A 14,234-nucleotide genomic window follows, 5' to 3' on the forward strand; every position below is an offset into this window, starting at 1 on the left:
CTCTTTTTGCATTACGAACTTCAAAGACGAGGTGCCCATTTCGCATAGTTGCAGGCTCGGCGAAAGCTCCTTCTGATCAAATTCAGGCGGAAAAGTTAAAAAACAGCTTTGGAGTGAATTTCTATAAAGTTTCTTGGAAGGTTTCATAAACGTTTTATGGGGTTTCTGTAAAGCCAAGTGAAGTTTTGGGCCCTAAACTCGTCAAACGCAAAGTTGGAGCCAAAAGTTCGCGGAGCGCGCCGATTGGACGCTGGCGACAAAGGAGGGAAGTCATCGTCGTGGTTTTCCAATCAGTGCGCTCCGTTAACTTCGGCCCCAACTTTGTGTTTGACGAGTTTAGGGCCCTTGGTGTACAAACTTTGATGAAAATATATAAAAAAGTTTAGACGAAGTTTGGACGAAGTTTGGACGAAGTTTGGACGAAGTTTGGACGAAGTTTGGACGAAGTTTGGACGGAGTTTGGACGAAGTTTGGACGGAGTTTGGACGGAGTTTGGACGGAGTTTGGACGGAGTTTGGACGGAGTTTGGACGGAGTTTGGACCGAGTTTGGACGGAGTTTGGACCGAGTTTGGACCGAGTTTGGACCGAGTTTGGACCGAGTTTGGACCGAGTTTGGACCGAGTTTGGACCGAGTTTGGACCGAGTTTGGACCGAGTTTGGACCGAGTTTGGACCGAGTTTGGACCGAGTTTGGACCGAGTTTGGACCGAGTTTGGACCGAGTTTGGACCGAGTTTGGACCGAGTTTGGACCGAGTTTGGACCGAGTTTGGACCGAGTTTGGACCGAGTTTGGACCGAGTTTGGACCGAGTTTGGACCGAGTTTGGACCGAGTTTGGACCGAGTTTGGACAGAGTTTGGACAAAGTTCGGACACCGTTAACGTTTGGGTAACGTTTGAATTGGGGGTGTCGCGAACTTTTGTCGAACCGGATCTTTAGATCGAACTTTCGGGGTTCGACTGGGTCGACCCGGTTCGAAGAGCCTTCGACCTTTTAACCAGATTCTACCGGTTCGACTTCGTGAACATTGTCCAGACCTTGAACAAGCGTGTCTAGGTTTGAAGAACTTCTTATTGGGAAGGGTTATTTTAATTTTATGAACAGTTGCAATTAAAAGAAACTAATTCTAATCACCGAAGAAGTTAATAACTCATTTTTTGTACTGTATTAACTGAAATAACCAATCAGCGCTGCCCTCAATTCATCCCTTAGCCATCCCCATTCAATCCGAAGCCAACTGGCCAACCTGTCTCGCATGCACATAGCAGTCGAACCTGAATTGAATTTTTGTTGAACTCTTCACAAGAAATTCGAAAAGGTCGAACCTGGTCGAACTCGAACCTCGAACGATTCGCGACACCCCTAGTTTAGATAACGTTTGAATAACGTTTGGATAACGTTTGGATAACGTTTGGATAACGCTTGGATAACGCTTGGATAACGCTTGGATAACGCTTGGATAACGCTTGGTTAACGTTTGGATAACGTTTGGATAACGCTAGGTTAACGCTAGGTTAACGCTAGGTTAACGTATGGGTAACGTATGGGTAACGTAATGGGTAACGCCTGGGTAACGCCTGGGTAACACTTGAATAACGCTTAGGTAACGCTTGAATACCGCTTGAATAACGCTTGGATAACGCTTCGATAACTTTTGGATAGAGTTTGGATAAAGTTTAAAGGACGTTTGGAAAATGCTTGAACAACGTTTGGGTGAAGTTTGGACGAAGCTGGGACGAAATTTGAACAAAGTTTTGATGAGGATTCGATTGAGCTCGCATCGAAGTTCATATCGAGGCTGACTTGTGTCATCTACTTGAAAAATGTTATGAAGTACAATTGCAAATTACCGAGCCTCAAATGTAATGGATTATTCTTACAAATTACTTTCGCTGAAAGAGAATTACCTTAATTAAAGACTTGAGCGTGTTGGTGATGTACTTTGACTTAATACGAAAGAAACACATAAGAGGACGAAACAGACGACACAGCTTTCGACTTGCAACTACAGATTTACTGGGGCGGCTAGCCACTCAGAGCTCGACTTGGGGAGGCGATGGGGAAAGGGGGGAGAGGGATGAGGGGAGGTGTAAGAAACACAGGGAGACCGTTGCGGGGGCGAACACAGCGGTTGGTCGGGAGTCTGGTCCGTGTCGCCTCTCTCGTGGATGACACCTCGCGTCGCTTCGTGCCGTCGGGGGCGCGGCGGAGAGCGGGGGAAGGGGGGGGGGGGGCGTCATTGGAATTCCTTGGGGAAGGCGCAAACGAACCAGAGCACCAGAAGGTCAAGCGAAAACAGAAGGCGAGAAGAAGTAAGAACAGAGGGCGGCTTTCCGGGGCTGTTTTTGTTTGCCACTGTTTTTCCAAACCTTTAAGCTCCATTGCCGCTCGGGCTGGGGGGCTCCCCACCCTCGCAGAAAGCTAATCTTTCTCCGAGAGGGAAAGGGAAGGACTGGAAAAGTTTGTTGTCTGCCAACTTGATGCTTACGGATTCTATTATCTCTCTTCCGAATCGAGATCGGTGTCTCCCTATGATTTTTGTTTGGTTGAAATGGGGTGTGCAAGAGTGCAAGAGGAGCAGTTTTTTGCGTGGACAACAACCGGATGCACGGAATCTTCGGGCGGGCTCGTGATCTCCCTCGCGTATTCTCGGAGACGTTCGTTGATACATCGGCCCGTCTGACCGATGTACTCCGCTCCGCACGAAAGAGGGATCGTGTACACTTTCTCTCGCGCGCAGGAGAGGAAGCACTGGGCGTGTTTTTTAGTGCAGGAGGGCGGAGGTTCCGGATTGTTGACACGCTTGCACATTCCACCCAATTTGAATTTGCAGGTGAAAAGAACCCTGGTGTCGAATTTGCGTGCAAGCGCACTCAAACGATGGGATGTGTTGTGCACGTAGGGAATGCATGCAGGGCGGGAGGAGAAAGATCTGGGTGGGGGATTGCGGAGGCGGCTCCCGGACTGCACGATCAACTTTTTGATGTTGTTTTCAATCAGATCCGCGGGGTAGCTTGCCCCCTGAAGCCTAGCCGTTTGGCGCGAGAGACTCTCCTTGATAAGGTGGGGACATGACTTTTTACAGGAGGAGGAGAGAAGAGGTTTGACGATGCCGGATTTTACTGTTTTCGAATGATGGCTGGTGGAAGGAAGGACAGGTTTTTGAGAGCGCTGTTAAAAGGACCAGCATAAGCCGTGGGAGGAAGGGTTGAGGCGGAGATCCAGAAATTGGAGCCCCTCCTGGTTAGCATTCTCTTTTGTGAAGGAGAGACCCCTAGCGTTGGCAGCGAATGCATGCAGGACAGAGACGTCCGAGGTGGATGATGGGTGAACGACGAGGTAATCGTCCACGAACCTGAATATCCTGCATCCAGAACCGGAGCGGGCAAGAACCTCCTGCACCGCACGATCCACGAAGAAGAGAAAGATCTCACTAAGGATCGGTGCGAGGCAGGAGCCAATGCACAATCCGGAACTCCGGATTAAAATCTCCCCCTCGTACTCGACGAGGGAGGATCTCGGGTAGAGCCGGAGGAGGTCGAGGAAGCCTCCGGTGGGTATTCCGGACGCGTTCTGAAACCTCGTCACCCCATGCATCTCAATCGCCTCGGACACAGAGTTTAGAAGAATTTCGAGGTTGAGGTTGTGGTACATGTCCCCAATGTCCAGAGAGAACAGGTTGAGGTCATGATCGGCACGCTTCGTTCTAAGGAAATCAATTACCTCAAGAGAGTCTCTCACGCGGTAGGAATGAGGAAGATCAATAGAGGAGAGATGTCTTTGAAGGTAGAGGGCGAGCGGCTTCTGCCAGCATCCCCTCTCGGAGACGATGCTGCGAAGGGGAATGTCTGGGTTGTGCGTCTTCGCCGAGAAGAAGATAGTCAGATACTATTTGGAGGGAGAAGGTATCAAATTTTTTAGGGAGGGGAGGTTTAAAGAGGAGCAGAGAGACTTTGCCTCAGAGCGGAGAGCCCCGACAGGCGCTTCTTGAGGGGAACAAAGTTCTTTTTCAGGGCCGCGTGTGCTTTCTTGGAGAAGTCCCCCGATCGATTATCACGAACCGACCCTCCTTGTCCGCCTCGAGCAGCGCAAGGTCTGACTGGCGGAGCTCGCTTACCACGCGTGACACCCCCGAGCCAGCTGGTGTTGTCACGGCACCGTGGTGGCAGATGACTCCCGTCGCCGCCGCAACAAAGTCCTGTCGGTCGGGCTCCGTAATCCTCGCCGCGATCTCGTACACAGACGCCAGTTGGTCGACCCTCGACGACGGGGCAGGGGGCGCAAATTTGGGTTCCTTTGACAAGAGAGTGGTGGCCTCGGTTGAGAGATTGGAGTCCGATAGGGTGATCGGGGGTTCCAGGGCCACAGCCCTTCGGGAAGAGGCGCTCGTCAGGACGCCGTGGGGCACGTGTCGCCACGACGACTCGAGGAGGCGCTCCGAAGAATCTCACAGGAACACGAATGCCGGGTGATTGTGGTAGTTTACGCCGAAGCAGCCGGTCATGAGAGGACGGAGCTCGGCGTTCATCACAAGAATTTCTCTGGAAATTTCTTTTCGTGTGATCTGCATGACCCTGTAACTTGACGGCCAGCTGGAGGGCTCGAATCCCAGAAGGCGATGAACGGATGGATGATTAATGTTCTTTCGTACGCAAACACCTGTGCCGTCTGTTTCGTCCTCTTTTGTGTTTCTTTCGTTTTAAGTCAATGTAGAATTTCCTTATTCGTTACATTACAAATTGAATATTTAAAAACGAAATAAAAACATAAAAGACGTACACGGACGACCACTCTTTCAAATAGCAACGACGTTTAATTCTGGTGCCAAAAATTAACGCTCTACTCGACATTTTTACGCTGATAAGAAGGGAGGAAAGGAGGGTGGGAATGGGAATGGGAGACCGAAGGGAAGGCATGGGGGAGGGGGGCGAATTGCTGTGTCATGGTGACGTCTGTTCCTTCTAAGTAGAGTTCCCTGATATTTCCAGATCTGGCCTAAGAAATTATACTTCCCGTACCGAGAATGTTAGAGAAGCAGATGAGACGTTTCTTTCGTTCTGGATGAGGAAAGCCTCGATGATTTTGCGTCCGTAGCTTTGACTGTGAGCTCCTTTGATTTTCGTGCAACCAGTGCAGCCGAAATTGGGAGCGCGTCGGAAACAATCTTTCGATTGTGCATTGAGATGGTGCGTGGGGTACTCGGCTCTCGAAGTTGCCTCGTTGTGGTGCCCGGGAAGCCTATCATTGATGCACCGGACTGTTTGACCGATTACTTGGCTCCGCGTTTGAGCGGTACCGAGTATACTTTTTCTACACAACACACTCTAAATTGGGTGGTGTGTTTCTTCTCGCAAGACGGCTTGGATACCCTTGATTAATCGTATTACACAGGCTTGCCAGTTTGAACCTGCATAAGACAACTTTGGCGTCGAAGCGTGTGGCGACAGGTCGGATGCGGTGGGACGCCTTGTGAAAGTACGAAATGGTGGCGATCCTTTTTCGTGCGGTAGTTCTTTTATATCTTGATGGGGGTGATAAGCCGGTGAAAACATGAAACAAGAAGCTCCATTGGATACCCGGATTTCAGAAGTCGTTGGGTTGGTTTGCTTAATTATGCTCTTCGTTGCGGTATTCTGATATGACGTCGTTTTGCCGAGATTAGTAACGCGTTGATCACTCCAACCTTGACCGACTTGGAGTGAGCACTGTCGAAAGGAAAAACTTTTTTTTTTTCAATTGTTGCTTGAACGCTTAGCAAACACCGTGATTGGTTTTTGTCAGACATAGGTCCAGAAATTGCAGGCCCTCCGGGGGTGGGTCTTTCCTCTTAAATCTCAATTTAGCTCCTGCGTTGAGGAATGATGGCGAACTGTAGGGTGAATAACCCTACAGTTCGCTTTGACAACTGTAGGGTGAATAACTAGATAATAATCCACGTAGCAGAACACTTTTATGCTCTGGTTTGTGTATTTCAGCTCCGTCTCAATGGCTCGGTGAACGAAGGAGAGGCATATCTCGCTTAGCACGGGCGCAAGGCGTGAAGCTATACAGATACCTGATTTTTGAAGCCAGATTTTCCCTTCATGTTCAATAATCATGGATTTGAGGTAGAGCTGTAGAAGCTCGATGAACCCGGAAAGCGGCACTCAGGACGCATTTTGGAAGCTGCATTATCCGTACTCCGTGACTGCTTCTTGAACACAAACGGACAAGAAAGATAAGTGTGACGCTCGGCACGGGACAAAATACCTTCCGTGCCAAAATGGAGTTATTTACAGCATACCGTTAACATGTGGACGATGCTATATTGGACAGACCGGGAGATGCATGAACGACCGTGCGCGTGAAGATGTGGCCAACGTTAAGAATCTCGCAGGACGAGGACACCTCCCTGCCCATTGTCGAACTTGCAAATGCAAACCAAAGCTTGAGCAAGCCATCATCATAGGGCACCATAAAAACCAGCTTGCAAGGGAGATGTTGGAGGCCTTGGCTATAGACAAGGAAGAAAAAAAACTGTGAGCTCCGCCTTAATACCCCTGCAACCCCAAGAAAAGTTCTTTCCGAAAAGCGCCCTCCCTGCTCAGTATATGAAAAACACAATTAAAAAAAAATTATGTGCACAAGATCTAGTAGAAGAGGACAATTTATTAAAATAGTTGGTAGTCCAGCGAATAATTGTCTTTTCTGTTTCTTCTTCCTTCATTGTTCAGCTGGTTGCACCCGTAATGTATCATAACCAACTAGTTCAACTCATCCCCATAGTTTGTCGAGGTGTTCACACAATCATTAGAGCACCTTTTCCACAAAAACAAAACACGCTCATTCGTGTCCATTTAGAAGTTTAATTACTGCAATTTTTCAGTTTACAAAAAATAATGAATAAGACATTCGCTCTTGTGGGGCTTAAAGATACGAACTTAGTGTTTAGATTTACTGAGAAAAAGGGTGCCCGATATTACAGTACTTGAGATGGCGTTGGATTTAAAAACATTTACTTGGATGTTAATTTACATTCAGGAGCTTGTACGTACCTAACCTGATTACACATCCAACTTCAACACCGATTCTTGAATTTCTATTCAGGTTTGGTCCTAGCTTCCCCTTTGATCAATGATCACCTTATTGTTATTGAACGGTAGTCATGAGTATTGAACTAGCAGTACGGTACTTTAAATTTACGCAATACCATAGGGTACTTAATATCTTTGGCGAGAAAAACTGTTACTACTTAAAGGTCGATGCATGATGCCGTTTCTGTGTATTCCTAAATGTGTTGGTTTTTGTCATTTGCAGGACGTTCCAATTGACTGGTTTCCCATCACTCGAGACTGCGTCATGTATGCTGTCACAGTGGTGGCTCTCATAGGAGTAATTAGCAACAATATTGTTGAATGGTGAGCGTTAAGTTTTTTTATGCCGTTGTTCTCAAATGAAACAACAAACTATGTATATTCGGATACTAAATGGCCTTTCTCTGAGTGGCAGAAACTACTTCATAATATTACTAACTACACGCCAAAAAACGTTGTTTATTCTATCGGTGAAAAACGCTTTAAAAAATGATTGCTGCTTCCAGAATTACTTTTAGCTTGGTAATTAAGTAGTTTTAATTATACTTTGCATTTAACACTTATTATCGACTAACGTCCTTATTGTCATATCTATATGCCGCATCTACATCACGAAATGGCTGCTGTTTCGTAATGACACTTAAGTGGAGATCTGTCTTGAACATTTTTCTGTCACTCTAATCTAATTTATATTCAATTTTCACATCTGCTTTTAAGTTTTTGTGCTAAGTACAAACATAAGCTACATTTTAAACCTATCATAGTTTTCAAGAAAACCTCAAATTTATAGCAAATGTTTCTGCCCAACTTTTTTACAAAACACCCATATATGACACAAAGTATTTCAGCATGTTTTACAGGCATTAGCAATTGCGGCAAAACCATTTTTCGAATTTTAGTATCATTCTAGAAAAAGTTATCACGAGTTGAAAATTGTTTGCTCATGATCACAGTCCGACATCTAGGTCTGTCGATTAAAACTGTTTATGATTAACTTTTTCAAAGATAGTAGTCGTGTTACTCTCTCTAATTTATGAGGTACTAAACCCCGAAAAAGTATTCAGGTCCAAGCAATAGATCCAAAGACTCCATAGGCAAAACTTTGTATTGTGACGAAAAGTTAATTCTTAGAAAACACGTAAACCCTTTTAAAACAAAACAGCATGAATAATAAACTTTGAATCCATTTAACTAATATAAATGTTCATTTCCAAAGTAAGGTACTGGCATTAAATTTTGTTTTTAACGTATAAATCAAGAAGAATGTTTTGAAAGACTAATTCTATTATAATTTCTGTGCTTTGAGACCAGAGTCTCTTCGTCAGCGATACAGATGCTGATATTTTGTGCGTCTCTGTCCAGATACTACCAATATTTAGGTTTAAATTCTTTTATCAGTTTGATTAAAAGTGGGTAAAAACACTTTGCTGAGCGCCATTCCACATGCCTAGAACGGTGAGTATAGTGCACACAAGGGAGGAACACGGAAGAACAAACTCAGCGCTGTATTTGATATTTCTTTTGTGTTCATCTCTTCCCAACTGGCCCAAGCTTCAGGCGTAACCATTCTGCAACGTATTCTCGCAGAAGTAGTTTAAAAAATAAATATAACTTAGTCCTATGGATAAAGTCGGACGACAGAATGGACTGCGTGTTTTGAGCTGCAGTGTTTATTTGTCAGCTTTTCTGCGACAATAACGTGATTGGTGACATTATAGGTCGCGGTGTCACGTCGTGGCGTCACGCCACGTTATGTGATGCAGTATCACGTGACATCACTTGGCGTAGAAGTATCACGCCATGTGGCGATACTGATGGTGAAACTTGACATCGTGGTTTTAGTGTTACGTCGCGGTATCACGCAACGTGGCATAGTGCCACGTGAGCACGTCACGCTGATGGCGTCATCTGGCCACCGTCTTTTTGATGACAACACATGACTACTGTCCGCTAAATTTAGCATTTACGTAAGCACATTCTTGAAATGCAAAAATCAGAGGGTAGAGTTTTGTGGCGTCACGTACGTCACACTTCCCTCGGCAATCCCAGCCTTTCTCTGTTCAAAATTAGCTTCAAAAACGTTTCCTCATTTCTTCTAGGTACGAGGCCCTGATTCTAATCTTGATGTTTCTGGCTTACATCGTGGTGCTGTTCTTCAATGCTCACATCGAGTACTACTCCCTGGTCAAGGTACGAGAAGAATGGCTGCATGTGGCGGCCCTCCGAGAGTGCAATGGCCGACTCGGGCCGGGTCTCACACCGTGTCCGGGACACAGCTGCCGAAATGAGGTGTACCACGTTCACGGCTGGCGCAGCAAGGCACGTCACACGCCTTTCCCGTAAAACAATCGCCGCCCCGTTTCCTCTGGCTGGCTCGTAGGAGCGATATCGCTAACACCATACTAACTCATTTGGTCAGATGCGCCGGGAGAGTAACTTCAAGCCGCAGCTAGACACATTAGTGACTTCCTTGAACGGCAGGAACTGCAGTAAAATTGTAAATATGTTTATATGCCCTTTCTTCAACATTTTTTTTTATAAAACCTTAGATTGGGGGTGGATAAAGGAAGCATAGCAAAACCGATTTTTAACGTGTAAACCCATACTATGCAGGGTTACCATGTGTAATCTTTAGACATCATGGCACCATAGAAGCATGGAAATTTGTTTAAATTTGTGAAAACAAAGGGTGCGACCGATCTAGACATCACAATGAAAGAATCGATTTCTACCTTTTTATTCATGATAGAAGTATACAGAAACTTTTGATTTATATTTTAATGGTGTGAAAGAAGCAGGGGAAAGGAGCGGTACTTAATTTTTCCATAAATGATGGACACTGATTTACCTCCTATTAAAATATATCGTTTGTGAGTAAGTTTTTATGCCTCCCGGAGATTCAAAATATTGTTAGTTAAAATGCGTTAGAACATAAAGGTACAGCTCCTTTACTTCCATATTTCTAGACATATTTTTCGACACATATTTGTTATCTTTCGAGCTGAAATGTTTGCTGCAACTGCACTATCGTGGAATCTTATAAACATATAAATAGAAATGTTAGAAAGGAGCCAGTGTTTTTATTGTCTTTTTGACTAGATATAATAATAGTTTTGTCCTGCAATATCCAAAATCGGCTTGATAGCTCTCCAGGCGCATCCTCTCTATGCTTGTCTTTGATGGAAATTGGAAGTGCAAGCCATGTTCCGCCTGTGCTCGTGGTACACTAACATACCTCACACTCGTTTGCCTATTTGTATTTTGTTAGTTGATAAAGCCACTGAATTCTTGCTTAAGTGGCAATTTGACTGTAATAAAAGCTGGGACTCTGGGGTAAAGGGTAATGACATGCTTTTCGAGAAGACGGAGTCCCCTGTCGGGTAGCTAAGGTAATTGAAATGTTTTCAGAATAAATCCAGTTTCTGTTGTTACAATTCATTGCTTACCAACAAACCCATTGGGCTACATACCAACTGTCAACCAGCCTGGTACAGTACACTTCAGAATGGTGTATTTTATATTCTTCTTCGGGCACGTCCTGGACTGCTGTCGTATTAGATTTTAAATAACTTTATATCTTGAAGCGGCCGAAAAAAATGCCGCAGATTTAACTTTGCAAATGCTATATCTAGAAAAGCAGTTTTTAAGATTCAAATGTCACCGCGTTTCAAGTCATTATTTTAAAGGCCAACGTACATTTTGCGCTTTCCACTTTTTCCCGCCTTTTCCTATCTTATTATCCTATCCACTTTTTACCTTGCCCCAACTGGCTCTTCTCGCAGTTTAGGAGAGGGTAGAGCTAAGAGGATTATCTTCCCTGCAGAAAACTGAGGTTGTACGTCGGCCTTTAAGAGAACAACAGCAAAGAAACATGCACGGTATGCTTTGTAAAAATTTGTCTGCCATAATTTCCAAACACGGGCAATATACGTTTGTTATTTGCTTATACATTTTTGTGTACCAAAATTAACATTCTGTGCTTTTTTGCTAACTGGCAGTAGGTTTATTTACAAATGAAATTCTTCGAAGTTTCAGTTTTATTGTTTGATGCTAGAGAGTGATTGCACATGCTGTTCGTGTAAATGGTGGTAGTTGTGGGTGTTCACTAGGATATATTTCGAAGAAATTCTCAGGATGCAAAAAATGTTCAAAGCACAAATTTTTGTAAGATTCCTTGAAAAGCTTCTGATATCATATTTTAGATGTCTGGATTTCGCTGCTGTTTAATATCCACATAATAATGCAAGGTCAGATATATATACATATGCTCTAATTTGAAGGCTACTTAAAAATCTTTTTTTGTTTTCGCTCGGGTTTTGTTTGTCCTACAGTTAAAAAATTAAAAAAATCCAGCTTTTATCTTTTAACCTTGCGTCTAGTGTATCTTCTAATTTCAAATAAGAAACATAAGCTGCAGGACCTGACCACTGAAGCACCGTTCAGAAAAACGGCTCACCATATATACTAATGGAGTTTCTGGTGCCGAGTTATTGCGACTTATTCACAGCGAACATTTCTACATGAGGAATTTGTGTGTTGTATAGAAAAAATACGATTTCCAACGCACACAAAGATAATCTTCCCAAGTTCTAGAAAGCTATACAAACACCAAAAATAACAAATCTTAAAAATGTTCAGTAACTTTAAAGACCTCGTAAATTTTAAAAATTCCTTTCTAAATATAGAAATATTTTTAAGACACTTAATATCTTTCTCTGAATTTGGGAAATTTTTATAATTGGTATTTAGCATGTAGTTGGTATAACGTGAATGTGATTTTGCAAAGCTGGTATTTCCTTGCTTGTATTCTCCACTGGTGAATTGCATAGTGTCTGTAAGAACTAAAAACGGGACAGAGACCTTTGTCAGGCCTTGCGCCTTTAGCGTCTTTTATTTTTTTAGTTTTTTCTGCGAAGAAAACATTCGATGACATGCAATAATTTTAAAAAATCATGTTAAAGGGCAACTCCGGCCAAAACTCAAAATGAAATAAATTACTGGTATCGCTGTAGTGACACAAAATACGACTCCGGCCAAAATATTACGTCCGTAGAACGCCGCATTCTCAACTAAGGCCGATAACAAAAATGCGACCCGCCGAGGAGCCGCTGCTCCTTAGCGGGCGGCCAGCGGGTTGCCGATCGCTAAATCAACATTGGGCCGTGACGTCCGTATCGTTCTTTTTTTCCTCCGGTGCGGGCGTTGCGCGGAGTGCGCTTCTTTGAGCCTGTACCACCGCTACTTCGGCTTGTGTTTGGCGTGTTTAGCCGTTGCTTTTATCTGTAGCCCGTGTAGCTTCGGTATAGCCTTTTGTTTATTTGCTTGTGAAGACTTTTAGCGAGCAACTCGATGCGCCCAACACTGCCCAGCTGTTCCTCGAAAGATGTTTTCCTTTTAAAAAAGAATTTTAAAAGCAAAAAATACATTTTATTTTTAGTAGGAGTAGAGAGGTTTCTGAAGGTTTCAATGAACATGTCCCTTTTACGTTGACTGTCTATCTTCAGGCCCGAATAAAATATGAAAACGCGCAATCTGCTACTCATAGAAATAATGTTAAAACTTTATGTGTTTTGTTCTTTGAAGATGTAATCCATACTGTCTCCCGCATGCATTAAGCCATTTTCTGTTATCCTGTACTATAGGTGGAAGCGCTACGAAAGAAGTGGTTCGAGCACAGCGACGCTGCAGCCAATAAAGAGCAGGATGACGAAGCTACTCCGCTCGTGAAGAGTTTTCAAGAGAGACAAGAATTTGCCACAACTCAGAGAAGAGACTCTGCTGTTTCCGCTGACGTGGAAAGGCGACGACGCGACAGCATTCTTGTCAGTGAGAGCGGTGAGTCAAGACCTTGTTTTCGATTGTCTCCGTGGGACTGGATACAACGATGAATATTTCGCGTCTTCTCCTGTTAACACCAGGGGCATCCGTGAGACTAGAGCACTGTAGTCAGTAGTAAATAACAAGATGACAACGGCCGGACGTTTCTTTTTGAATGCACGGTTTCTAGCACGTGTTCGTTGCATTCCGCCGTTTTTTTTTTTTCTGATTGTGCAGGCTCGAAGCTCACGAGGGGCGCTGAGGTATTACAGAAGGTAGGAAACTCGTTATAGAGGCAAGACATCCAAAATGTAGGGCTGGGCATCGATTAAGCATTTTAGCCCGATTAATCGGTACCCGTTAATCGAATAATTGATCGATTAATTGATCGAGTTAAAGCCAGGCAAAATAGCACCAAAAACGTAAGAGCACTTTTAAAATTTTTTTTTCTTCTGGATAAACGTTGCGATGTGCATTTTAACCAGGGAATGAACATGTGGAGTTGAGTGCAGTTAAAATATACTCCCAGATAAGTATTCATCCGGGGAAGTCGTAACAGAAGGAGTTTTCTGGTATTCTTCGACATGATCATGAGCGGTCGAGTTTCTTGCTTCTGCACAATCATCCCTGCTGCACTATACAGGTGCTCGAGAGACGTTGAACCAGGAGAGACATTTTTTAACGACGGGCCTTACTTCAGAACCAAGGAAGCCCTACGTTCGCCGGCAGTCAAACAATAAAGAGACACGCCCAGACTTCTCCACTAGCCAGTCGACACCGTGGTCCGTCGCCATTGAGTGTCACGAAGGCGAAGCGCGATTGGCCCGCTGTGAAATTCGCCTGCTTTGATTGACAACATCGGTTTTATGCAAGACAACATATAAAAAACGCTTCTTTCATTGCCCTTGTCAGATGTGCAGATCATGCTTGTAGCAGTTCGCCTATGTGGGCATCACATTCAATATCTTCAATGACGTATTGTGAAAAATGTGTTTCCAATCGTCGCCTTGAGCGCCTCTGAGTGGCGGCCGTTGATGCCAAAAAGAGAAGAAAAAAAAAAAACAAAAAAAAAAGAACACCAAATTCTCAAAAACAGATATGCTACTGACTGGGCGCGCAGGCAGATTAGTGAAAGTGAAGCTGCGGGACTTTGTCCCACTTGGGGAATTTCCGCCTGCCGGCAACCAGCTGTCCTTTAGAAGCGCCCCCTCTGCACTGGACTAGCTGGGCGCCGCGCTTCTATGTGTCGTGGATGCCAATAAAATATTATGTACGTTATCTGCGGACAAACAGGATAATGTTTGCGTACTAAAAAAAACACTGGTAAAAAAAAAGTCGATGGGAT

At 44.3% G+C, this 14,234-nt stretch overlaps 1 protein-coding gene across 1 annotated transcript in view; it reads left to right on the plus strand.

The window, feature by feature from the left end:
• The window catches only part of LOC115316211 (sodium/potassium/calcium exchanger 3), a 29,293-nt gene that overhangs the window by 9,595 nt on the left and 5,464 nt on the right, over window positions 1-14,234 (plus strand). Inside the window, exons 5-7 of the mRNA XM_029975559.4 lie at window positions 7,296-7,396; window positions 9,172-9,262; window positions 12,715-12,907. Of these exons, the coding sequence (XP_029831419.3) occupies window positions 7,296-7,396; window positions 9,172-9,262; window positions 12,715-12,907 (385 nt within the window). The remainder of the gene's footprint in view (window positions 1-7,295; window positions 7,397-9,171; window positions 9,263-12,714; window positions 12,908-14,234) is intronic.

This window comes from Ixodes scapularis, unplaced genomic scaffold, assembly GCF_016920785.2.
Source record: "Ixodes scapularis isolate PalLabHiFi unplaced genomic scaffold, ASM1692078v2 PGA_scaffold5__190_contigs__length_132052651, whole genome shotgun sequence".
Lineage (NCBI taxonomy): Eukaryota > Metazoa > Arthropoda > Arachnida > Ixodida > Ixodidae > Ixodes > Ixodes scapularis.